We start from the raw sequence: 26,002 nt of genomic DNA, 5'->3' as shown, positions 1-26,002 counted from the left end.
TCCATAGTGCTGTGAAGCTCTGGGCGGATGGCTCTATCTGCCGTGCACCGGCTCCCCGGGTCCCCTCCGTGGGTTTTCAGTAGGACTGGGGAAAAAATGGGGGAAAGAAAAGGAAGAAAAAATAAAAGGAGCCCTTTTTCCCGCGATGGGCAGGTGGCTGACACCGGCTCTTGGGGCCGGGAAGGGGGAGGTTCCTCGGAGCCTCAGGGACTGCGCAGGATCGGGCCCCGCAGCCGGGGTCAGATCCTGACCCCCCGTTTTCAGCCCGGAGTCGGGGCAGGGGGGCGAGATTAAAAGTCCCCCGGTGCCCAAAGGGACGGAGGAACGGGGCCGGCACCTGACCTTCCCTCGGGGTGTGGGGCGCCCCTGCGCGAGGTCCCCTGGTGCCGGCGGCGGAGGGCAGCCTCGGTGGCCCCCAGGAGCCCCCCGCAGAGCCGGGGGCCGACACGGGCAGGAGTCGGCCAGCGGTTCCGCAAGGCTCTGTAAATCCGCGCAGAAAAGCAAGGAACAGTCCCAGGACGGACGGACGGAGAGACAGACAGACAGACAGACGGGGGAGGGGGCGGCTGGGGCGGGGACAGCCCGTGCTGCTGTCTGTCGGGGTGCTATTAGGAGGGTTTTATTTTCTCGCCCCCTTAAGGGCAAAGGGGTAATTTTGGTAGCCCGCTTTGCGTATTGGTTTCACCACCCTGTACACCTGGGAGGCATCTTTTATTCCAGCTCTCCCTTACTTTGAGGAGATGGATAATGTAAAGACCTGGTGGTGCTGCTGGGGTCAGGAGAAGTATGCTAATTGGGGAGCCTAATTGCTTCAAGCAGTCATGCCTCTAAACATGGAGAGCGCCGTTGATGGAGTCAGTCTGTTCCTAATAAAATGAAGAAGCACTGAATTAAATTCCCAAGAAAGGGACTATAAAAGTTTCCACAGTGTAACTAAATGACTTCACCTATACTATTACCCCTCGGATGACATCTTGAAAGAAGGCAGACTCAATACAGCCTCCATATTCATAAATTGGCTGCGCTTAGGCCAGTAAATCTGGATTGATTTAAAAAGGCTTTTTCATCCTCCCAATCAAATGAAGTCATTGTTAATTAGATGTTTTCTGTTAACAATGTCGCTGTTCCCTGAGTTACCTGCTCACACGTTTAGTGAACTTCTTCCAACATCTGGGCCAGCAGAGCTTGGGTGTCGGGGTTGGGTTTTTTGGGTGGTTTGGGTGGTGATTTTTTTCCGGTGTCAGGCTGAAAGGTGGTTTTGCTCCTCGTCTCGGGGCTGCATCTTTTCATGCATCTGCTGGCGGGATAAATGCCGCCTCTGGATGCTGTTGGAGGTCGCAGATGTTCCCAGGGCGCAGCCCCAGCCCGCCCAGGCGGGTTTCGGGGTGTTCACGGGCCCATTTTCCCTGCTCGGGACACCTGCGGAGAGGGCACAGCCCTGGGGACAACCATGCAGGGGGAAAAGAAGCCCAAACTTCCAGCCGGACCCGGGGATTTTTTTTTTTTATATATATATACATAAAAAAGGAAACCCGCAGCCCGAGCGCGTCGGGTTCTCTCCGCCCGCGATGAGGGGCGAGGGGAGATGCCGGTGCGCGTCTCGCAGGGTTGGGTGCCTTCACCGGACGCGTGTCTTCTTCTCCTGCCCCTCCGCCCGAAGGCACGGCGGCGCTGCCCTCCTCCACCCTCACCCCCGGCGGCAGAGCGGAGCCGGGGGCTGCGCGCCCGTCCCCGGGCCCACGCGTGGGGAGCGGGACACGGGGCCACACTCGTGGCCCCCTGCCCTAGCAAGGGGCGTCGGGGGCGCGCATGGGACCCAGTGGCCCCGCGGGGACGCGCGGGGGAGCGGGGGGATGCGCTCGGTGCGGCGCGGATGAGCCCTCTCTTCCCCGGGCTGGCTGTAGGGAGGCAGGGGCGTCCTGCTTAATTAGGCGGAGCAGGTGTTTTGCCAAGTGCTTTGTACCTAAACTGGTGACCTCTTCAGAATTCCCCCGCAATCCTTTGTGCCGTGTAAGCCCGTCTTCATCCTACTTAGAATGATTCGGTCGTGTGCTTCGTCTGTCTTTCTCCCGGAATTGGCTCCAAATAAACGGATCAGGAATGTAAAACTATCCCCCCAAGACATACGACGAGGAATTGTCAAGGAGACTTTGGTCCACTATCCATGTCTATTATGCCAGTCACTCATAATGATCCCTTGTGGTGTGTCATACGTCATCGTGACACTGATCCATGACACAGTTTAATGCTATTCGGGGATGTTCCGGCATAGCGCAGCCTCCACCCTGCACCTTTGCAGCTCTCTGCAGATGAACCCACTGCCTTCCTCTCCGAAGGAGCTCCGCACACCCTAAATCAAAAGCAACCATCCCGGGCACTTTGTGGCCAAGCACACGCCGCTCGAGGTTGCTAGCTGTTTCCCTGGGCCGGGGGGGGGGGGGGAGCTGCTTCGTCTTTCCCCCTCCTCCTTTTTGCCTCGCACCCCACATCCCAGCAGCTATCCTCACCCACTTTTTGCCTTTGCCCCCGCCGCTCCTCTCGGTGTGTTACCCCCTGTGTTAGACGTTCCCGCACTCCCGAAATTAAACCGGGAAAAATGCGGTTCCACAACCGAGCTATCTATATCGCGCGTGGGCGAGAGGCAGCGTCTCCTCGCTGTGTACACACAAACCCGCGTGTGCCGGCTGCGGGGGAGCACATACGGCGGGCTGCGGGGGGCTGCGTGGCACGACCCCACTCCCACGCTGTTCCACGGCGCAGACAGCGCCGTGCCCGTCTGCTCACAGCCGCTTCCAGCCCGCGGCCACCCGCCCTGCCTGAGCGCCCTCCCCACGCCCCCAGGACATACGAGGGGCGATGGGGGCACGGCTGGGGGGTGCCGAGCTGCCAGCGGCCCCCCCGGGGAGGTCAGACGGGGGCTGCAGCTCCGACGGTCACCTCGCCCCGACGGCAGCGGGGCCGCGCTGGAGCTCGGGGGATGCTCCGGTCCCGCGGGGCAGGATGCTCCGGGGGACACCCCGCCGACCCCTGACCCGACAGCGAGGCTCCGACGGCTTGTCCCGACTCGGCCCGGCTCGGCTCGGCTCTGCGGGGCAGGCTCGGGGCAGCCGGACCCGGTGCAGCTGCTCCGCTCCGTCTGCGGGAGGGCTTCGGGAGGGAGGCAGACAATAGCGGCAGCTGAAACACCTGCTATCTATCACGGCAATAAAATATGTACAGTAATGTGGAGTAATTGCTCTTTCCGCTTCCAGAGGGAGCTCAAAGCTGGAAAATCAACGTTAGAGTCTTCCAAACTGTAAACAATTTCCACAGGGCACATCCAAAGCATACGCAGATAGACAGGGAGACAGAGAGAGTTCCCGGTTTGACTCCGAAGGGACTTTGAGATTCATTTAACATTGTGCGAAGAGGGATAAAGAGTCTGTCAATGTGTATTAATCTGTTTAGCTGCAGCACGGGGCTGCAAAACTTTTACCTGCGCGCAGCGCAGGCGGGAAAGCCGGCAGAAAAGCGAGCGGGAGGTAAAAAGTGAGCTGGGATCCGAGCTGATTTACAGCCGGATTAGTGCCGCAGTAATTAATTCACTGCAGACCACAGGGTTGTGCAACCAGGATACATATATGTATATTATATATATATATGTATATATATATGTATATATATATATGTGTATATATATGTATATATGTATATATGTATATATGTATATATGTATATATGTATATATGTATATATGTATATATGTATATATGTGTATATGTGTATATGTGTATATGTGTATATATAAATATATGTGTGTGTGCACACATTCTGCCTGGAAATAGCGGCGAAGTTTCGTGGCATCCAGGCAGGGACCTCACGCCGGTGCGCACACCTGCGGCCGCGTGTGAGCGCTCGTGTTAACGCGTGTAAACGCCGTGGGCGTGCAGAGCGAGTCGCTCACCGTGCACCTAAGCGTGCGCCCACATCCCCGGGTGTTTTTCCTCCGTGTCTTTGCCGTGCAAGTATGCACCCGTCCCACAGGTTTTATTGAGCGCACACGGTCCCGCTCGCCAGTTCGCAGTTCAATATCGGCCGGCATTAAAAATTTAATGCTGACTCGGAAATGGCAAACTCTAATTAGAGCCCCCTCGAGGACGGACCCCTCGAAGAGCGGCTGGGACGGGGGTTTTGGGGAGAAGCCGTCGCTTCCCCGCTGCTCCGCAGAGGACGGGCGCGGGGAAATAACAGCTGCGCCGGGCTCGGCCAGAGCTCCAGGGGCCAAAACCTCTCCCCATCGTCATCCTCCTCATCCTCCTGCTGCCCGGGTCGTGCTCAGCCGGTGCTGCCCGCTCACCTGCGCAGCCCAGGCCGCCCCTGTCTCCTGCCCTGCCCGGGGGTTGCTCCCCGCTCCCCACCGCACCCGCAGCTGGGGGGGGCCGCTCCCCGCCGCCTACCCCCGGCCCCCGCCGCCCTCCCCGCCGCCGGTGCCGCATCCTGCGTATAAATCACCGAGAACGAGCTGCAGGTTCGTTTCCTTCGGGGAAAAATAAACAAGTAAAAATAAATAAATGAACCCGGCTTTATTGCTCTTTTAGCAGAGGGATGGCGTGTCTCCGCTTATAAAAGGCGCGGGGGGGGGGGGGGGGGGAGAGAGAAAGACAGTACATTAAGCTTCCCCGCCGTCTCCCTGATAAGTCATTACACCTTTATCCACCGCCAATTAACCACACCTCGGGGGACTGCTCCTCGCAGCGAAGCCCAGCCTGAAACCGAGGGGTCCCCCTGCGTCCCGACAAAGGCTGGGGACGGGGCCGGCCCCAGTTGCGCGCAGGCGGGCGGAGCGGATCCTCACCCGCGCAGGGGGGCGGACAGAGGCGGGGGCACCGGGGGACAACCTCGGCACAGGGAGGCTCCTTAGATCCTGCGGAGCTCCTCCTCGGGCAGGCAAAACTTTTATTTTTTTTCTGCCCCCCACCCCCCACCCCCCACCCCGCGCAAACCCCCGCCAAACTATGCACGCCGCGCTGGAGCCCTGATCCGCAGCACGGTCCAGCAAACAATTCTGTTTATCACCTCACAATGCCAGTTTTATGTGCTGTAATGCGACATAGGCAGCAGTGAATAAGCACTGAGAGCTCCGGGTGCACGCGAAAGAGCACGGTGAAATGCCACCTTCCTTACCTGTCCCTCTTCCTAGCCACCTCGAACAAAAGGCATCCCAGACGCTTTTTGTGACACTGAATTAATTCCAAATATTTGGTACACAAACTTAGCAAGCCTAAAGGAGATTAATTTTCCACAGTAATCCAATTAAAAGATTTCTAAACTAATCTTTTTTGAAAAAAAAATAGTGCAGGGCTGAAGAGGAAAATCGTTTTTATGACAGTGATTTATTGCGCCAGTTTAGTCTACAGAAAGAGGCTTTCCTCACTTAGAGATGACCACTCTTCTCCCCCATGCCTCCACCCCCCCCGAGGGCACAAATATACCCTAGCATACAAATGACTTCGTCTGTTTATTTTATTTTTATTTTCTGGAAAGCCCGTCGTCCGGGACCGAATCCCGCCCTTAGAGCACCAAAGAAGGGAGTTTGGTCGCTCACAAGTACCCTAGACTTTTTAAAGTGCTAATAGATTTATGGTCTCTTTTCCGACGCCCATCCACAGTAATTAGCACATATGTTCTAAATAGATGATAGTTTTGTGAGCAATAAAGCAATTACCCATCGCTGGAGCTGACAGTTCCTCCAACTAAACTCCAACCAGCAGCTAATTGGAAAAGTCATTTCAGCTCCATTGTCTGCAATTAATCCTGCTAAACTATTACACCCAAACTACCTGGTTTGAGGTTTATTTATTCATTTCTATTTGCATTTACAAACGTTTACCAAGTCACGCTGAACTTTTCCAGGCGGCGGAGCTGGCTTTTTCGAGAGAGCCAGGCTCCCGCCTCCGCGGTGCTGGAGAGCTCAGCGTCTGCCCACCGTGCTGAGAAGGTTTGATTAAGAAATAAAAAAAAATAAAAATAAATAAAGGCATTTTTCTCGGTCAGGGTGCCCCCTTCTCCTCCGGTGGCACCGGGGGCTGCGGTCCCTTTCGGTGGCAGCGGAGGGCGGCGGGAGGACTGCGGTCGGGGGAGCCCTTTTCCGCCACCCCCCGAAACCCCCCGACCCCCTCCCCACTTTAAAGAGATGTGTGGGGGGAATCAAAAGTCGGTCCGGGCTCAGGACTTGTGCACAGTGAGTGGAAAAAATGTGTTAAACATCGGTTTGACGCCCCACCGGAGCTTCAAAATATATACCGGCTGGATTTCTTCTACTTAATTTAATCTTTATTGGACTGGGCTTCTTCTCGCCACCTATTCAGCAGAAGTCCCAGCAAAACGCATCACAGGAGAGAATGGGGGGAAAAGCGGGGGCAGGACTGTTTAGCCCTTCCTTTGAACCGCAGACTTTAGCAGGTATTTAGCGGGGAGGCACTCCAAAGAGTTTGAAGTAGGTTTCTTAAGTCAAGACTTCTGCCCAGGGCTTGAGCTGGTCCTGGAATGGGGAAGATTTGTGTGTTGGGATGGGAACTTGTAGCCCTGGCAACAAAGTAGTCACTTGAAGGAATTTACAGCCAAAGCATCCCAGACCCAGAGAGAAACGCCAATTTCTGAGAGGCTAGGAGGGAAGTGATAGTGCCCTGGCGTGAGCCTCTGGAACAAAGCTTTTGCTATCTGCTAGCGGCCCCCACTTTCGCCCGCCTCTCCTTTTTATTTAAAAACCATTTTCCCTTCGCCCTAAGCCCCCCAAAAAACAACAGCCCGCCTCGGCACGGTGACCGCTGCCTGCGACAGAAAGCCGTGGGCACCTCCCGCGCACCGCCGGCTTCGGGCAATCAGCACGCCCGTGTTAATTGCCCCGCTCCGGGGCTGCAGCTCCCTGCGCGGCCGGGACCACGACCACCCCCCACGCACCCCCTCTCCATCCCCCAAAAAACGCCTAAGACACGCTCTTCCGACGGCCCTGGCTGGGCGAAAGCCAAAGCCGGGAGGCTACGCGGGCCAGCGGGGAGCAGCGGCCCTGCGGGCAGCTCCGTTCCCGGCTGGGGGTCGGGGGGCAGCGGCACGGACCCCCCCGGGCCGGGCAGGGGGACCTGCCCCGTGGGGAGCGCGGCTGCGGGCTGGGCGAGGCTCCGCGGGTGCGCAGGGGGCCGCACCGCCAGCCGGGCGGCCCCGGGGCAAGAGCGTTTTCGTTGCTCTCAGGGCTTCCCCCCACCACCACACACACACACACACACCTTTCTCTCTCTTTTTTTTTTTTTTTCACTTTTTTCCATTACGAGCGATTAGATGGTGTCTATTCAAAGTTGCTGATCCAGAGAGAAAATAGGAGTAGATAAAAGGAGATTTCAAGTGACCTCCTCGTCCCTTTCACACCAACCTGAGCCCCAGAATAGCCAAGGATCAACTCGGACAAAAGCCCTTTCCTTTTCCCTTTCAGCTTCAGAAGATTCAGTGCAAGGGGTTAACAATAAAACATATAACTCTAGCCCCGTTTGGTAGGATCAGGCAATTTTGTATACCTTATTAACGACGCCGTTGGATATGCCCGGGCTTCACCCCTAGAAACGTGTGAATAAAAAAAGCCTGCGGATGGTAAAATACATAGCAGTCATTTATAGCTTTTGTGTTGGGCTGGAGCGATTTGTTGTGTTCATTCTGTTTAGCCTAAACTTTATCTAAAGCGCATTCTCGTCCTCCCCACGCAGACGGAATGCGCTGTAATAAACATATCTCCCTCCTGTCAGTTTAAGTGAAAATGCTAAGGTTTATTACTTAGATCAACTTCTGATGAGGTAAATATGATTACATCTTTACTGCTGTTACCAGCCACACCGCCGCATTTTCCCCAGCAAAACACTTTTGCACCATTTTATCTTGGATGCAGGGGAGAAAGTGACAGTAAATGCTTAGACGTGCTCGAGCCGGTCTTTGGTCTGCGGAAAGTCCAGCTCGGATCTACTTCTGATGGACTAATCCCTGCAGTAAAAGAAACGGGATGTCTGACAGGTAACTATTAAGGAAATGATTATATAGTGCAGCCGATTGCATTGTCAGGACAATCTAACAACTTTCAAACTCGTTTCCAAACGTCAGCTCTTCCTCAAAAGCCCTAGCCCAATTCAGAATAATAAATAACACCAAATTCATCCCTAACAGAAGTCGAGGATTTAAGACACGGTCAGGCGTGTTTCAATGCAAAGCCTCGCGTTAATGGCTTTTGTACACTTCTGTTTCTTTTGGCTTCAGCGCTTAGATCACCGCAGCTTTATTTGTGCCGAAAGTAAATATTTGGTCCTGGATTCACCAGTGTGTTGAAAATGATTCCCAGATTTGCCTCATATAGGAAGGTTTGATTTGCATCAAGAGGTCATCAATTTCTTTTCCTGGAGTCTGCTTGGGAATTGCCATGCTCCTTTATGCTGTCAGACAAGTGGCCTTCGGTTTGGGTGCTTTCTCTCCCCTTCCCACGCAAACGTCTTTTTTTACTTCCAGGAACACATATCTTTTTTTTTTTTTTTCCTTTCTTTAGGAAAAAGAGAAAGGGAAAAAAAAAAAAAAGAAAATGAAAGAAAAAGAAAAGGGAAAAGGCACACTTTCCGATGCTCAGGCTTTTCTGTTTGAATGGATGGCGAGCGCAAAGTTGTGATTCAGCGCCCTGCTTTCGGGTTGGCACCGCAGCCCGGTACTTCTGAGCGCTAACAAATGACAAACCCCGGCTCGGCGCGGCCCCGTTGCCGGGGAGGCTGCGGGGACGGCAGATTGCCTTCCCGAGGGGGTGGCGGGCGGGGGGGTCCGCTGTCACGCCGCATTTTGCCAATCCAGCCTAAAATAATTCACGGGAGAGCAGGCGGGGAGGCGGCGGAGGGGGGCGGGGGGGCGGCGCGGGGTTGCGCACCCGCGGAGGGCCCGGGGCAGCGGGGCAGAGCCCCCCAGCACCGCCACCACCTCCCGTGACGCCCCCGGGACCCTCGTCCACGGGAAGGTCGCGCCGGAGGTGGCATGGGGAGCCCACTCCCACGAGTGATTTAATAGAAAATTAATAGGCGAGGCAGGACGCAGCGCGGGGGGGTGGCTGGGGAGGGGGTTGCGGGCGTGGGGCAGAGCTGTGGGGGGGCAGGATAAGGAGGAGATCCCCCCTTGGGCGAGGCATGGGTCCGGCGACAGGCTACGGGAATGGCCCCGGAGGGCTGCAGCAGTGGCAGCAGGGACACCTGCAGGGGAGTGGGGGGTGCCCCCCGGGGGGTGCCCACCCAGCGGCAGGCCGGGGGGTCCGGCCACACAAAGCCCCCCGGCAGCCCTCGGGGGAGGGGGGCGAGGGGATGGAGGGCGGGGGGCTGAGGACAGGTGCCCCAGAAAGCAGCCCTAAGCCCCGGGAGGGGCCAGCCCTGGTCCCCCCAGGGGGTTCACGCACAGACACACGGACAGACACACGGACGGGAGATACAGCCCCCGGTGGAGACCCCTTCCCAAATCGGGGAGCGATCGCCTCTCCCCCTGTGGAACAGCACCTCCGGTACGTGCATCCTCTGCTGCACGAGCCAGACTACTTGGTTGTCCTTCAGGGCTGGCCAGGGAATGGGAGACGGAATGGGAAAAGGGGGGAAATATTAAAATTTAAAGCAAAAAATAAGGGAAAGAAGAGAAAGGCCTGGGAAGGAAGACCCCAGCGCTGGTGATGGGAGATGAGGCCTGCCTTGGGCAACGCTGGCTCGCGAGGCCTGGCCGAGGATGCTGTGCCGAGCCATGCCGAGCCGTGTCAGGGTCCCCGTCCCAGTTTGGGGGGCTCCGTCTCTTCCCACGGTGGCCGCGGCCCGGCCGGGAGCGGGGAGAGAGGAGCCCCCAGCGCCTCTCTTGTCCCTGTCACATCCCACCCTGTCCCCTGGCGGAGCAGGGGACGTGAAAATGCTGAAAGTTGGGGAGACAGAGAGGGAAATTTTTACACGTCAGAGCCGCTCGCCGGGTCCTGTGACAGCAGCCTATATATTTATTGTCCCCCATCTCCTCCGCTCCCTGCATATGCACATATGCATGCACATACATGTGAGTCCGCGTGTGTGGTGTGTGTGCGGGTGTTTTTATACATTTTTTTATACACTGCTCGCAGGGCTCGGCAGGTGAGGCCGGCGTTTAACATTTGGTTTTTTGGAAAAGCCGGGGAGCAAATCTCAGCTCCCCGCTCGCCCGCCGCGCTCTGCCGTGCCGCTCAGAGAACAGCCCTACCTGCAGCTGGCTTTCACATTACGCCCCCCACGCCTGCCCCCCCCCCCCCCCCCCCGCCAGAAATAGCGCTTAGAAGTTGTCACCGCTCGTCTCCAGAATGAACTTTTCCTTCCCGCAGGGGACGAGGGGACGAGAGAGAGGGGCTGGCGCGGCCACGGGTTGGGTTACACCAGGGGGAAAGAGAGAGACACAGAAAGGAAAGGAAAGGGGAAAAAAAGAAAGACAAGAATAAATACACTCATCGAACCCTAAGTCCTTTCAAAGCTCAGATCCCCCAGCCTGAAGAAAGCGGAGTGTGGGGCGACGGAGGGGAAATGAGGGCTGAGCTCCTCAGAGATGCTCGGCGCGCTCTCCTCTGCCCATCCCGGACCCGCTGAGGTTAGAGAGCGATCACAGCTCATTTTCCAATTACACGCAAGCTCTGGCCGTTTCTGCGCGCCCCTGCAATTCGCCGGGGAGAGGAGAGGAGAGGAGAGGAGAGGAGAGGAGAGGAGAGGAGAGGAGAGGAGAGGAGAGGAGAGGAGAGGAGAGGAGAGGAGAGGAGAGGAGAGGAGAGGAGAGGAGAGGAGAGGAGAGGAGAGGAGAGGAGAGGAGAGGAGAGGAGAGGAGAGGAGAGGAGAGGAGAGGAGAGGAGAGGAGAGGAGAGGAGAGGAGAGGAGAGGAGAGGAGAGGAGAGGAGATGCCTCCCGCCGGCTGCGCTTCGCTCGCACCCGGGACACTGCCGTGGGCAGGGGGACGGGACGCCGCTGGGGGGACTTCTCCCCACGACCCCCACGAACCCCGGCCCTCCCAGCACCGGCTGGCTGGTGCGATGCTGCAGTCGCCTTTTCCCTGGGCAAGGCAGCGAACGGTCCGCGGCGAGGCGAGGGGATCCCTCACCTCCCCGCCGCGCTCCCCCTTCCCGCAGCAGCGCGACTCGGGTGGGTTTGAGCTGTCCCTCCCCGCCCGCTCCTGCTCGTCTCGTCTAGGAGACATCTGATTGCTGCCCCTTTAATCTGTTGACACTATCACGCAGATAAACAGGCTGCCATCGATCTTTTCATTAGGTGATCGCATAACAAACAGAGCAGGTGAAAAAGAGAGCGCGCTGGGATGCTCGCAACTTGTGCTCGGGGGCTGCGAGGGGTGGCCGCCCGCCCGCCGCCCGTGCCCCCGCTACCCGCGTGGGGCCGCCCGGAGAAACACACGCGTCAGAGGGGCCGGGGGTGTGTGTGCAAATACCCACACACGGGGGGGGTCGGGCGTTTGGGGGGGGGAGGGGGGTGTCTGGGCTCATGGTCAAAGCAGCGGTGTGGGCGCCCCCGGAGTGGGACGCGGGGCTGAGGCCGGGCCGGGGGCGTCCCGGGGCGGAGGCAGGGTGTCCCCGCCAGGCGCTGCGCCCCCGCCACCCCCCGAAAGCCCGAGGAGGAGAAGCGAGACTTGCCTGGGGTGGCCGGGCCGGGAGCGTGGCCGGCGGTGCGGGAGGAGCCGGGCTCCGGCGGCGGGGTCCGTCCAGCTCCGCTCAGGCTTTCTCCCTCTGCCTGTGTCTGTGTCTGTGTCTCTGTCTCTCTCTCTCTCTCTCCCTCTCTCTCCGTGCCTTGCTCTGCCTCTTTTACTCCCTGTCTCTTCACAGTCTGGGGAGTAAAATCTGGATGATATACATACCGAGCTTGCTTTTTTTGTCTGATTTAATCTTATTCGTTTCACCTTTTCAATGACCAAGAGACAGGACCGAGAGTTTATTTAGAAAGAGGGAGAGAGAGGAAAGGAGCCTACTGTTGCATAGTCAATAACATCCTTTTTATCAATGCAATATACAATAGAGACGGCTTGGCCAAGGGACTCATTGAAAATCTCTTCATTATTTCGGGACAAAATCAAGCGTTTATTCTGATCTCAGAAATGATGAAGGACTGTCCTCTCCAGCCGGCTCCCAGCCTCGGATTTCAGAGCTGACAGGGGGAAAAAAAAAAAAAAAAAGTGATCACGATACATCAAAGTTGAGTGTATGTGTTTTTTTAATTATTTTTTTAATGAAAGCAACATCTCTCACAAATAAAATAATAATAATAATAATAATAATAGTAGCAATAAAAGTTCTGTCATATATTTCATCCCTCTTCCCCCTGTAGGCTTTTCCCTGGGCTTACAATCTGATTGTAAACTTTTATGGGAGCTAAGAGGAGGGTAGCCTTTTCTTTCTCTCTTTTTCCTTTTTTTTTTTTTTTTTTTTTTTTTTTTACACTTTGTTTCTTCTTTGTCAGACACAGTCTTTCGACCCAGAGCGAATTTCAGACCTCTCGCAGTAGGGGGAGGTTTCGGGGAAGGAAGGCTTGCGAGGAAGGAGCCTCGTGGAGGTGAACGCTGAGAAAGAAGGGGTTTCTCCCTCTCCTCGGCGCAGCCGCTATATATTTAAAAAATATGTACTATTATTTTCCCTATTATCTCCCCAATTTATGAAAAAAAAAAAAAAAAACAAGGAGAAGAAAGCGAGGGGAGCGGGGCGGCGGGAAGCGGGGGGCAGAGATGGGGGTCGCACAACCCTCCCGCGGGAAGGTCGGGGGGACCCGGCGGGGAGCGGGGGGCTCGGAGCGGGGCGGGGGCTGTGCCCGGCGGGCCCCCGGTGGTCTCCTGTCCGCTAGATGGCAGCCGGCGCCAGCGATTCCTGCTCCGCGCCGCCGCCGCCGCCGGGGCCGGGCCGGGCCGGGCCGAGCCGAGCCAAGCCGCGCCGGGCGCTGCGGGGCGCGGAGCGCGGCCGCCCCCAGAATCCCCCCCCCCGCCCCGTATCCCCCTCCCCTCTATTCCCACCGCCCTCCTCCGAGCCCCCCCCCCCCCAGCCTCCGCCAAACAGCGCCGGCCCCTCCGCGCCCAGCCGCGCAGCGCCGCGGGCGCCGGCACCGAGGTTTGCTCCGCGCGGGCGGCACGGACAGAAGTTACTTGGGGAGCGGGGGGTGCAGGGGGGGGCGGCGGGACAGTGGGGAGGGTGGGTGCATGGAGGGGGGGGGGCCGGGCAGCTTCCCTCCCCCGCATCACCCCTGCCGCCCCCCACCCCCCCGAAAAACGGCGCGAGGAGAGAGGGGCACAGATTTCGCACCCCGATCCCCACCCCCCCACCCCCCCCCAAAAAAAGGAGGGGAGCGCGGTAGGGGCTGGGCGGGAAGGGCCGGCCGCGAAAATAGCCCGAAGTGGGGTCGGAGCGCGCACAGATGTAAATAAGTGCGTGAACGTGCGTGTGCAAGTGTACACACGCGGGTACATGCACTGCTTCTTGCACAAGGCGTGCTTTCCTTTCCATCATCAAAATCCCTCGTATGGCTTTTTTTTTTTTTTTCAATTGGAAACAGATACTGAAATCCCATTTTAAAACGTGGAGAGAAAAAAAAAAAAAAAAGGAAAAAAAAAAACTTTTCACGGGGTGCCCAAATCGTTCCCTTTTAATTCCCCTTTCCGCCTATCGCAATGCATCCTCTTCTTTTGATGTGTGTGCTGGGGTGTGTGTATGAGAGAGAGAGAGGGAGAGGGAGACCGTAGACGACCCATACTAATCAGGTCTCAAAGTAAATAGCAGCGCAGGGCGATCTCAATGTAAATTGTGCTTGTCAGAAGAATCCCTCTCTCTCTCTCCCTCCCTCCTCCCTCCCTCCTTCTCCCTCCCTCACTCCCCCCTCTCTCCTCCCCTCCCTTCCCCATCCCAGTCAGTAGGTAGCAGAGAATTAAAAAAAAAAAAAAAAAAAAAAAAAAAAAAGACCGGGGGGGTAACCAATAGAGTGAAGGAGGCTTGGCTAACCTTAGCCTCCCATTTTCTCTCCCCCCAATTCAGGGCTCTGACCAGTCAGTCGCCTTTGATTATCAGTTGCCAGCAGCCCTTCTCTTGGCTCCTTGACATGAGCTCCATATAAGGCAGCGATCTCCATAGAAACGTGTCAGTTTCAATAGTAGTGTCAAAGTTCACTATATACAGACATTCGCGCAGATCCCTCTTTCGGAAACATTGCTCTGCTAGGCTTCCCGTTTAAACGCATTCATTTTTTGGGTCTCTCTCTCTCTCTCTCGCTCGCTCGCTCCCTCTCTCTCTCCCTCTCCCCCCTCTCTCTCTCTCTCTCTCTCTCCCCTTTCTTGCATATTCTATTAGTTGTTTTTTTTTTTTTTCCCCTTCATCTCCCTCTTCTCCTTCCTTTTCTTCTTTTTTCCACCCTTCCTCCTTGTGTCTTTCGCTTCATTCCTGCAGGAGAAGAGAAGAAGAGAGAGGTGAAACTAAAAAAAAAAAAAAAATCGGAAAGAAAGAAAAAAGGGGAAAAAGCAGAGAGAGAGAGACGGGGGGGGGGGGGGAAGCTCGGAGAGACAGAGAGAGAACGCGTTCACATCTTAATACCGTTATTATTTTGACCGTTCTTGCCTATTTTTTTTTTATTTTGGGGGAGGGCTCTGCTTCTGGCTGATGAGTTTTTACCCGAAATACTTTTTTTAGGCAAACAAACAAACAAACAAAAAAAAAAGAACATTTTTGGGGGCGATTTCCACGATCTTTTTTTTTTTTTTTTTTCCTTCCCTGCAACCAGCATCGTGTGTTCTCACAGGAGAAGAAGAAGAAGAAGGAAGGGGCAAGAAAGAGGAAAAGAAGAGGATTTATTTATTCGACCTACTTTGGATCTCTCTTTTTCCTGCGTGTGTCATTATTATTCCCATTCTCTATTTTTACACTTCGCCGTGAATTCGTCTCCTCTGCGAATTTAGTCACATCCGATTTTTTTTTTTTTTTGTATTTTTTTTTTAAAAGAAGAAGAAGCAAGCGAGCTCCAGAGACACAGAAAGCGAGAGAGAGCGAGCTCGAGAGAAAGAGCAGCGACCGGCAACCTCCACCTCCTCCTCCTCCGCCGCCGACACGGGATCAAACTGCCTCAGCTCCCCGCCCGCCTCCGCCGCGCTCCCCGGCTCCGCCGCCCTGAATGGCTGACGGCGCCCTGCCCTGGACCTGGCCCCCGGACACCTCCATGCCCTGATCGCCGGAGGCCGGATCCTTCCTCCGCTTCAACCTCCCTCCTCCCCAGCCCGGCGGCGCCCCGAGAGCCCGCACCGGCAGCGGCAGCGGCGGTGGGAGCAGCCTCCGCGGGCCCCGGCGGCGGCGAGCGGCGAGCGGCGACCTCCTCCTCTTCCTTCTCCTCCTCCTCCTCCTCCTCCTCCTCCTCCTCCTCCTCCTCCTCATCCTCCTCCTCCTCCTCCTCCTCCTCCTCCTCCTCCTCCTCTTCCTCCTCCTCCTCCTCCACCTCCTCCTCCTCCTCCTCGGCGGCGCTCCGGCTTCCTCTATGCCTGCACATCCTCCGCGCTCGTAGCGCCCGGACCGCGTGTGCCTGTGCCCGTGCGTGTGTGCGTGTGCGCGAGTGGGGAGCCGTGTGCCGGGCGTGTGCGCGCGTGTCTGCCTGCGTGTGCGTGTCCGGCGTGTTACTCTCCTGAATGCCTCTCCCGACAGCCTTGTTTGCCGTTTCTGATTTTGCAACTTGAAGTGGCGGAGGGGGGGGGGGGGGGGGGAGGGAGAGGAGAAGAGGCGAGGGAGAGAGAGAGGGGGAAGCAGAGAGACGGGGGCATTTTGAGAGGGGGGGGGCAGCACAGTGAAAAAAAAAAAAAAAAAAAAAAAAGGAGAGGAGGGGGAAAAAGAGAAAAGAGGGAGAGAGGAAAAAAAATCCTCCGACGCCCCCCTCCCCCTCCCTTTTTCTTTTTCCTTAAAAAAAAAAAAAAAATTAGCGAGGGCTCGAGGAGCGAGAGGAGGGGGTCTGGCGGCGGAAAATAAATAAAATAAAGAAAACGGCAGGAGCGGCTCCAGCCGGCGGCAGCAGCGGCGGCGGCAGCAGGGCAGCGGCAGCCGAGGCGGAGGCAGGCGGCAGGCACGGTCCCCTCGCTCCCCGCTCGCCCCCGGCCCCCGGCCGCCCGCCCCCCCCCCGCCCCCCGCCTCTCTCCCCGGCAGCCCGCAGCGAGCCGCGCCGCTCCCCAGCACTTTTTTGGGCCCGAGATATGGCAATGGTAGTTAGCAGCTGGCGAGATCCGCAGGAAGACGTGGCCGGGGGCACCCCGAGCGGCCCCAACCCCGCAGCGCAGCCGGCTCGGGAGCAGCCCCCCCAGCAGCAAGGGGGCTCGGCCGCCCCGCACACCCCGCAGACCCCCAGCCAGCCGGGACCCCCCTCCACGCCGGGCACGGCCGGGGACAAGGGCCCGGGCCAGCAGGGCTCGGGGCAGAGCCAGCAGCACATCGAGTGCGTGGTGTGCGGGGACAAGTCCAGCGGCAAGCACTACGGCCAGTTCACCTGCGAGGGCTGCAAAAGTTTCTTCAAGAGGAGCGTCCGCAGGAACTTAACTTACACATGCCGTGCCAACAGGAACTGTCCCATCGACCAGCACCACCGCAACCAGTGCCAGTACTGCCGCCTCAAGAAGTGCCTCAAAGTGGGCATGAGGCGGGAAGGTGAATATTTCTTCCCTACTATACTACCGCTCCCTCTCCCCCCGTGGCTGTCGTGCGAGTGTGTGCGAGTGTGAGTGAGCGTGTGGCGTGCGCACCCATCCGCGCACACGCGTGCACACAGAGACGTGCATACACACGCGCTCAGAGTGTGTCTGTGTGTGTGTACGGATATATTTGCAGCTCTCCGTGGCGATCTAGGTCTCTCTATATTTACATGCACATGTCAATCTCTCCCTCTGCCTGCACTCCATCTGGCAGCTTTGCACCAGGTTTTGTTGTTATTGTGGATGGTGGATGGTGGTGTTTTCTTTTGCTTTTTGGTTTGTGCCTCCTGCCCTCCTCCTGCTCTTCCCCACCCCCTTCCCCGGCACCGCCACGCTCTTCCCTTCCCCGCTCATTGTGCCGAGAATTTATTATTATGATCGCTCGCTAAATATTTATCGTTTAGCCGCTGTCTCCGCGCGCGTGTCTGCCTCTCCGCGTGTCTGCGTGCGTGTGTGTGGATGTGGTTTTGTCTATTGTTGGCATGAGACCGGGGGGTGGGGGGAGATACATCTCTCTCTCTGTACAAGATGTGCTTCCATTCAGCTTCCTTTCCCCCCCACCTCCCGCCCCATCATTTCTTTTTAAACCCACAACACTTCTCGGTAGATCCATTCCCAGGCTCTCTTTTTTTTTTTTTTTTTTTTTTTTTCCTGAAAGAAAGATGAAAGACGTGTAAGTAGGAAAGAAAAGAGTAAAAGGGGGCGGGTGGGGGGACGAGGAGGGGGAAATGTGCTACTGTATCTCCGCTTCCCTGCGCTTCCCGGTGGTTCTGTGCGAGATCTGGCCTTGTTTTCACTCCATGCGTTCAAAGGAAAGTTTGTGAGTGAACCGGGTTTCCGTACTTCTGTCATTTTTTTAGCACGCTGCTCATTTTATTTCTTCGTCAAACTCCACCCTCTCCTTAAAGCCTGCATACAAATTGCGATTTATAACCTATTTACCGATCCTTCTCATTTTAGCAGAATTCCTAGCCTGCATCTGGCAGTGGGCTCCTCACCATTTCCAAGTGCTCTTTTATTTATTTGTTTGTTTGTTTGTTTCCCCCCCTCTCCCTTCCATGAGTTGCTGTGGTTTTCCTCGCTTTTAGGCTCGTTCCTCGTGTAGGAAGATTTCCTGCCCTTCTTTCTCCTCGAAATGTGCTTCTCGGTTTACAGTGAAAGTTTACCCTGTGACTATCGTTAAAGATGCCTGAGAGTCACACCAGCGAAACAAGTCGGTTTTGTGGACTGGGGATTACTACTGCCTTAATTGGTTTTGAAATTGTTATTTTGTATGCCACGAGAAAAGGAACGAAGGTGCTCCAGATATGAAAGAGCTCACAAATATGACGACTTCATTGGTAGCTTCAGGGGCTGTTGGTAGGCGTCTGGGAGAGGGAAAAAAAAAAAAAAATGGAAGAAGGGGGTGAAAAAACGCATAGATTTGTGTTCGCAGTTAACTGATAAATAACTGCCAAGTTTAAAAGCAGATCCAAGAGGCAGAGGTGGGCTGGAGGGCAGGAGCAGAAAGGTCCGGCCCGGGAGACTTGCAGGGCTCGGTGGGGAACGGACATGGCTCTGCTAAATGGGAATAAAAGAGAAAGTTGGCGAAATGTGCCACGCCAGAAAGATGAATTATCTGCGTGCGAGCCCGTGTGTGTGTGTGTGAGCGTGTGCGTGCTCGTGTGAGCGTGAGCGTGTGTGTGAGTGTGAGCAGAAATAAGCCTGAGTAGCCGTATCTTCTCCTTAAGTTACCTTTGTTTACATGGCATGCGGCAGAAAACGCTGGCACTGATGAAGTAAAACACACACACACTTAAAAAAAAAAAAAACAAAAAAACAAAAAAACTTTGGTCAGCTTTCGGGACTCGAGGCATGCTTACGCTCTGTGTGGAGATGGTTAATGAATCCAGTGTTTTTGCAGTTGCAAGCTTGTGCATTCACTGTGCAACGCTGACTGCAGGCTTTTGCAGTGGCAACAGCGCATCAAAGATATTAATTACACCGTCCCCTTTTTTTTCCACGAATGTTTGGCTATTGTAAGTTCGGACCTTTTTGTTTTATTTCCCCCTTCCCTTGATAATATTGAATCTTTCTCTTCCTTTTAGCAGGGAGAACTTTGCTGGGCGGGGGAGGGGGGGTCCTCTATGGAAAGCTTGTTCTGTGTAATAAAGTTAGCAGTGGGGATCTGGGGGGCTGCGACCTGTTCCAGTTTTAAGGGTAACGATATGGTATTTTTGAAGAATATGGACGCGTTTATTTTTATGATTTTTATTTAAAAAAAAAAAAAAGCAACACAGCAGTTCACTTGTAAATCTCAGTGCTACCAGGGCAATCGGCTGGGATCCGCAACAGAGCTTGGCTATATTTTTAACAGCTGGCTGTGATTTTTAACCCCACTTTCTTACCACCCGGAGGATTCCTTTGATTTTATTTTTACGTGTGGGGCTGCCTTTTGTTGCGAGAGGGGAGGGGGACACAGCGGCGGTGGGGGTTGGGGAGGGATGGGGGGGTGGCGGATTTGTCTTGTTTGCCTTGGCTTCTTTTTTTTTTTTTTTTTTCTCTTTTCTTTCTGTTTTAATCTGTGTTTATTTTCTTGAAGCCTGTCTGTATTGGGGGGCGGGGGGCGCTTGGCTGCCGCTGCTGCGCTGGGGGTGCCTGAGCCGGGGCTGGGGTCGCGGCCGGGGCCGTGCCGTGCCGTGCCGTGCCTGGCTGGGGGGCGATGCAGGTCGGCCGCAGCTGCCCGGCTCCGCATGCCTCTGGCTGTGTGTGCCCATGCGTGTGCCGGGGGGGAGAAGCCCGGCATTGTCTCCGGCTGTCTGGCAGCGCCGCCGGGGCGATGCCCGCGAGCCTCCTGGATGCACATTTCCTCTCCTTCTCTCCTTGTTTTTGTCAGCGGTTCAGCGAGGAAGAATGCCGCCCACCCAGCCCAACCCCGGCCAGTACGCCCTGACCAACGGGGACCCCCTGAACGGGCACTGCTATCTCTCGGGATACATCTCCCTGCTGCTGCGGGCCGAGCCCTACCCCACCTCCCGCTACGGCAGCCAGTGCATGCAGCCCAACAACATCATGGGCATCGAGAACATCTGCGAGCTGGCCGCCCGCCTGCTCTTCAGCGCCGTCGAGTGGGCCCGCAACATCCCGTTCTTCCCCGACCTGCAGATCACAGACCAGGTGGCCCTGCTGCGGCTCACCTGGAGCGAGCTCTTCGTGCTGAACGCGGCGCAGTGCTCCATGCCCCTACACGTGGCCCCGCTGCTGGCCGCCGCCGGCCTCCACGCCTCCCCAATGTCCGCCGACCGCGTCGTCGCCTTCATGGACCACATCCGCATCTTCCAGGAGCAGGTGGAGAAGCTCAAGGCGCTGCACGTCGACTCGGCCGAGTACAGCTGCCTCAAAGCCATCGTCCTCTTCACCTCAGGTGAGCGCCGGGACAAGAGGTTTGGGGCGCGCCGAGATTTGGGGCGGGGGGCGGCGGGACGGAGGCGATGCACGCGGGGGTCGCGGCGGGGAGCGCGGGGACACGGCCCCGGGACCTCGCCTCGCCCCCTCGCAACCCCCCGGCAGAGCCCAAACGTCCCAAACACACGCGGGCGTGCACCGGGCCGAGCGGAGGCGGCGGGAGCGTGCGTGCGTGCGTGTTAACAATTTTTTCTGATGATAGATGGTTCAAATTAACCGGCAGGAAAGTGCATTAACATCGCCTTTGAAGTGCTCTGGTTGTAGCCTATAAGAATATCATACATCTTCTATTATTGTAACCTGCGAGAGAGAAATTTATAAACATCAAAGACGAACGATGCGGTGGAAATATAGGCAGTGGAAGCGAGGCGAGATAAGAGGCCTCGCAACGTCATTTTTTAATTATTATTCTAATTATCGCCACGATGGGGCTAATTGCCACTTTTTCTACTTGTTTGTTTTTCTTTTCTTTGGTTTTTTTTTCCCTTCTTTTTTTCCCCTCTCCCCTTCCTCTGTCTCTTTTCTGTCCGGTTTGTTGTTGTTTGGTTCGAGCCTTATTATTATTATTATTTTCCATTTTGCTGCCTGTTGTATTATTTTTATCTTTTTTTTTTTTCACCCTGGTCTTCTCACTTACTGATAACTAAATATTCCCAATAAATCTGACTTAAAACTAGGCCGAAGCAAAATTTAAAGCATTCCTGAACAAAGATGGCAAATCGTTCAAAGGCCTTGTTTAACAGTAAGCATTTTATAATCCATCAATATTTGTTGCCTTTCATGCATGAAAAATAGTATTTACATTGTATTAAAATGACTCCTAAATTTGCACAATATTGTAATGTAGCAAATGTAGTATTAATATCGATTTGAACATCAGATAATTTATTTAGACAGGAGTATCTAATTTGTATGCAGAGTGGTCGGACACATGTACTGTGACTGCCCCCTTTTACTTCCAGTGCAAATGCAGTCTCTCGGCGTTGGAGGGAATATTTCTTTGCAGAGGATAAAGTGCAGATCTTAAAACAAATGGAAGATTTACTGAATAGCCAGCTCGACATTTTAATGCATTTTATCTTAATAAGTCTTCCTGATGGAAACATGTTTTTCAAAAGTGACAAAGAGACCTGGCAGCATTTATCAGGCTGATTTAACTCTGGAACCTGCCTGCAGACTTACGTACTCTCCATCCCCATTCATTTCAGGGTGTTCATCAATAGCAGGGTCGATTGAAGAGAACCCTTCTGTGGTTCCCCCCCTTCCCCCACCCCACCCCCGACCCAACTTTGAGAAATTATTCCCCATCAGGGAGGCTCTGGCCCGTGCCTCGGTGTTTCCTGCCGCCAAAGGCCCTGGGAAGGTGATTGCCCCAAATGAGGACATTTTTTTGGGGGGGAAAGTGGGCATTTTCATATTTTTCTCTCTCCCCCTCTCCTTCTGTTCCCCCTCTCACCCCTTTCCTTTACCTTCCTCAGATGATCGACCTTGGCTGGAAAGGCAGTTAGAGGCTTTAGATGAGCCCCTCATTTACATATATTAAAAACAAATGTAATAATTAAATGTTTACGAGGGGGGAAGCCTGTTCCAACAATGGAATGGGGCGTGAATGAGGTTTAGAAAGGGAACAATAATATTATTTTGGAGCAGGATCGCATGGGGCATCTCAGAAAATGGAAATACAGCTGTCAGGAGTAATCTACCCCTTACCCCCATCCGCACATTTCCACTTTTCACTAAACTTGTTTTGATTGCTTAGCCAGAGGGGAATTCATGGGAAGCCTTTCTCAAAGTCATCCAACTTTTAAACAAACTTTGACTGATGGAAAAGACATTTTTAGGCATATTGTCCTAAGTCCTTTGCTAAGGACTTAGTATTTGAAGCTGGCATGGGTTTCTCCTGTTGTGGTTTTTACATTTGGGCTCCGGATAGTATATTTAATCCGTAAAATTCTGGACACCATCCAACGACTGGGTCGTGACCCAAAACCTGCTCCTTTTCTTGACTCTCTCTCCCTCTCTCTCTTTCTGCCTTCTTCTTCTTATCTCTCTCTCTCTTTTTTTTTTTTTTTCCTTTGGAGTTATTAATTCCTGCATCTACCTTTTCCTCGTCATAAATAAACGTTTCCAGGAAGGGACCAAGCTAAATAACATAAATCCAATAAATCTATTTGCAGCGCAATAAGAACTTTGATTTCTAGTTAGATGCCAGCTGATTACATCTATATTTTCTGAACACTAAACTCTTCTGAAGGCGTAACATGAAATACATTCCCACTACTACAAAGAGGAAGGCTGGAGTGTGCTGAACAGTAATGGTTATTTATTTACATAATTTCTTTTCCATAGACTGCAGGAAGAAATATAGAGCTTTCCCATATTGACACACTGCCATATGAAAAAGTGAGGCACACAGAATTTTCACATTAGCCCACTTTCTGAGATGGGATAATAATTCACCTTCGGTAAATATGTATTGCATTATTTCTTCCATGGATTGCGCTTCTCTGGACTCAATAATCTAATCGAGCTGTGCATCCCTTAATTATTATTATTTTTAATCCTGTTCTAGAGGGAGAATTAAGCCTTCCCACCACCACCTTTAAGGATAAAATAAAATCCAAATAGACACATATGCCAGACTATTAAAAATAATTAAAATTCAATAGATATTATCGGCACGAGAAAAATCATACGCGCTTGGCGGCATAATGCAAATCCCAAGGCGTATTTTTCTCCTTCTCCTGCCTGCCGCCCTTCTAGCCATCAACTACCCCATCTACAGCGTCCGGTGACCTGCAGTATAGGTGCACTTACCATAAATATCTGATAAATATTTTACTGACCTTAAGGGTATGACATATGGGGCATAAAGAAAAAGCCCTGCTAGGGTGTCAGTAAGACCCTTTCATATTGCATTGTTTGGAAGTTGAATAGGATCCTAATGCATAATGGGTAGATAATGCATGTAAAATAGCAAGATATATGTAAATATGGAGTGTGATTTGTGGCAATCAACATATGAACAGGCCTGTGGTTTTGATATATATTGCAAACAAGAACAGGCCCGAGCGTTTGATATATATACATGTTGCAACCTGGAGCTTTAGATGTTGCAAAATATCATTGCATTAAAGGTACAGTATGGATTAGCAGAGCAGTCTGGCTCAGATAATTGTATATCTGAGGGATGCCAAGTCCGCAGTTCAGGTCAAAGGTTCCCCTCTTCAGAAGTTCTTGAATTATGGCTTGTTTTATTTGTATTTTTGCTCGAGGCCACAGTATTGTAGATGAAGGTGTTCAGAAATCTTTGTAAAGCCAGTTCTTGATATGAGAAGACATAAACTTCAAAAATCCAGTTGCTACAGATTTTTTTTTTTTTGAATAATTTGTTGTGTCCTTCCAGGGTCATAATTCTACATTCACAATTTTATAATGTCCTTCTGGGGGGCCATTAGCATGCATTAATCCATATACGGATCTATACATTAGCAAAGTCTGCCTTCGATCTGTGTAAAACCGCAGTGCCAGCTGACTGCCTCCCTCTAATCCTGATGTGTTGTTGTTGTTGTTGTTGTTAATTTTTTTTAATAATATCTATTATTAATCTGCGGAACAATGTAGATATTTGAGCCACGGAGGTTATCACGCCACTCTTCCCTGACCTCAGTTCCCAGCCCAAGACCCCCAGCCATCATTCCTTGCACAACTACGCGTGAGGGCACAGGGCTGCAAGTGTAACACGCCGATGGTGCACCTCTGCCCCTCTCCCTGCCCACCCGCGGAGGCCCCGGCCGCGCACCTCCCCGCCCGGCCGCATCCTGCGCAGTGCGCGGGGCGCGGTTCTGGACACCGCCGGCCCCGGCTTTTTGTGTGCGGGCGCTGCCGGGCGCAGAGCCGCCGGGACGCGGTGCGGAGCCGCTTCTCCGCGCCCTGGTGCGCAGCGGGCAGGCAGGGACCCCCCCCCGGCATCCCCCCAGACCCCATCCCCAATCTCCCTGCGATGCGCAGCCATGTCAGCAAACTCGTTCTGTGCCTGCGCGCTCCGCAGTCGCTGTCTCTCTCTCTTTCTCTCTCTCTCTTTCCCCTTATTATTTTTTTATTATTTTTATTATTATTATTACCGTTTCCTTTCCCGGCAGCCCCCCTTTCTCACCGCTGTTATTTACCGGCGGCCGCTCCCGGTTCCCAGGAGCGCGGTGATGCTCACGGGGGGGGGGGGGGGGGGAGGGGAGGGGGGGGGGGAATGATGATGATGATGATGGGAAGGGGAGGGGGCGAGGTCGCGGCGGTTTTTTTTATTATCTTTTGGGGGGGTGGCACGGCCGTCAGCGCATCCCCGCGGAAATACGCACCGGGGGGATGGGGGTGAGCGGGGGGCGACCCCCGGCGGACAGGTTATTGATAATCCGCGTTATTTATAGGAGGGGGATGGGAACTGGGGGGGGGGGTATGTTGGGGGGTGCCCCCCCTCTCCATGGAGGAGGAGGGGGGCGCCGGCGCGCAGCTTCCCGGTCCGCTTCGCCGCCACTAACCGCTTCCCCCTTCCTCCCCCTCCTCCTCCTCCTCCACCTCCTCCTCCTCCTCCTCCTCCTCTCCTTCCTCCCCCCCCCCCCCCCTCCGCCGCCCTTCCGCGGGCGCGGTGCGGCCGGCAGACGCCTGCGGGCTGTCAGATGCGGCGCACATCGAGAGCCTGCAGGAGAAGTCGCAGTGCGCGCTGGAGGAGTACGTGCGGAGCCAGTACCCCAACCAGCCCAGCCGCTTCGGCAAGCTGCTGCTGCGGCTGCCCTCGCTGCGCACCGTCTCCTCCTCCGTCATCGAGCAGCTCTTCTTCGTCCGCTTGGTAGGTAAAACCCCCATCGAGACCCTCATCAGGGATATGCTACTGTCGGGGAGCAGCTTCAACTGGCCTTACATGTCCATCCAGTGCTCCTAGAGCCCGGCCCGCACCCCCGGCAGAGACGCTGCGCGGCGGCGGAGGCGGGAGCGCTCGCACCGAGGGGCAATCGGGGTGCGGGGGGGGCCCCGGGAGGCGGACACTAAAACAAAAGAAAAGGCCCGAGTGGGATCAGAGGTGTGGCCGCGGTTGGGAGAAGGACGGACCTTGGCGTCCGTAGAAGTTGTGGTGCTTTGGTTGGTTTTTGGTTTGGTCGGTTTTTCTTTATTTTTTTATTTTTTTTTTCCTTTTGGAGAGGAGGAAAAAAAAAAAAAAAGATGATGATAATAATAAAAGACAAAAAAGCAAAAAAAAATAAAAAATACAAAAAAAAATATGAGTATTGAGGGGATATTAATCAAACCTGAAGGGGATACTGGATCTTCCAGGATTTATTGTGGACTGTTGTTGATATATGCTGTACAGTAACAAACAAAACAAAATGCGTTGAAACTGAACTGAACCTTGTGTAGAATGAAAAACAAACAAACAAGCAAACAAACAAACAAAATTCCACGCGCAAACACTTACCATGAGCATTGTTATTCATTTTGTAAAATATTAGTCTTTATTTTCATTTTTTGTAAAACTTAAAACATCGTATGCGCATAAAGGAAAAACAAAAGAAACAAGAATTAGGGGAAAATAACATTTTCCAAATAATTATAAAAGAAAAAAATTGTCCTGTGTCTATGTATCTATATCTGTTTTGTATTTTTTTCTGGTTCCAAACCAGGTTTCCTGTGATTCTATACTAATAATTTTTGATATAACCCTTTGCTTCTTATAATGAGTGCGATATATGTTGTCGAAGCTGTTCTTCAAGAATTAAAATTGAAGTGAGAATTTAAACAAAAATAAAAGAATTTAGCAAAAAAAAATCAACTTATCACCCCA

General features: G+C 53.9%; 2 protein-coding genes across 8 annotated transcripts in view; one reads left to right on the top strand and one right to left on the bottom strand.

The window, feature by feature from the left end:
* Positions 1-15,542, bottom strand: part of LOC310890289 (uncharacterized protein) — a gene marked incomplete at its 5' end in the record, with an annotated part of 67,643 nt that extends 52,101 nt beyond the window's left edge. The window contains 3 exons of one of the 4 annotated variants that reach the window (XM_083819124.1): positions 11,672-12,631; positions 14,015-14,449; positions 15,302-15,542. In XM_083819124.1, coding sequence (XP_083675250.1) covers positions 14,382-14,449; positions 15,302-15,542 — 309 coding nt within the window. In that variant the 3' untranslated portion in view covers positions 11,672-12,631; positions 14,015-14,381. Of the gene's footprint in view, positions 1-11,671; positions 12,632-14,014 lie in introns of all 4 variants that reach the window. The other 3 variants (XR_014577158.1, XM_083819125.1, XM_083819123.1) reach the window with 3 other exon arrangements.
* A 301-nt stretch (positions 15,543-15,843) lies between these two features.
* Positions 15,844-26,002, top strand: NR2F1 (nuclear receptor subfamily 2 group F member 1). 4 transcript variants are annotated; one of them, XM_083819121.1, is made up of 4 exons: positions 16,543-16,681; positions 18,629-18,743; positions 19,601-20,128; positions 24,825-26,002. In XM_083819121.1, exons 2-4 carry the CDS (start codon positions 18,731-18,733, stop codon positions 25,103-25,105), a joined length of 822 nt encoding a protein of 273 aa, XP_083675247.1. In that variant the 5' UTR covers positions 16,543-16,681; positions 18,629-18,730; the 3' UTR covers positions 25,106-26,002. The 4 variants fall into 4 exon arrangements, with proteins under 4 accessions (XP_083675245.1, XP_083675247.1, XP_083675248.1 ...); XM_083819119.1 differs by lacking the exon at positions 18,629-18,743 and having other exon boundaries at positions 15,844-16,681; XM_083819122.1 differs by lacking the exons at positions 16,543-16,681; positions 18,629-18,743 and adding an exon at positions 17,384-17,398.

The sequence above is a fragment of the Anser anser genome, assembly GCF_964211835.1.
Source record: "Anser anser genome assembly, chromosome: Z".
Taxonomy (NCBI): domain Eukaryota; kingdom Metazoa; phylum Chordata; class Aves; order Anseriformes; family Anatidae; genus Anser; species Anser anser.
Note: the sequence above shows the minus strand (reverse complement) of the source record. Positions and strands in the feature narration are given on the sequence as shown.

Bases quoted from the DNA above. Each gene is read 5' to 3' on its own strand.
- NR2F1 (XM_083819119.1), top strand. From the start codon at position 16,234: ATGGCAATGGTAGTTAGCAGCTGGCGAGATCCGCAGGAAGACGTGGCC. The intron at 16,682-19,600 runs GTGAATATTTCT...TGTTTTTGTCAG, and splicing joins AGTGGGCATGAGGCGGGAAG to CGGTTCAGCGAGGAAGAATG. The intron at 20,129-24,824 runs GTGAGCGCCGGG...TGCGGCCGGCAG, and splicing joins CATCGTCCTCTTCACCTCAG to ACGCCTGCGGGCTGTCAGAT.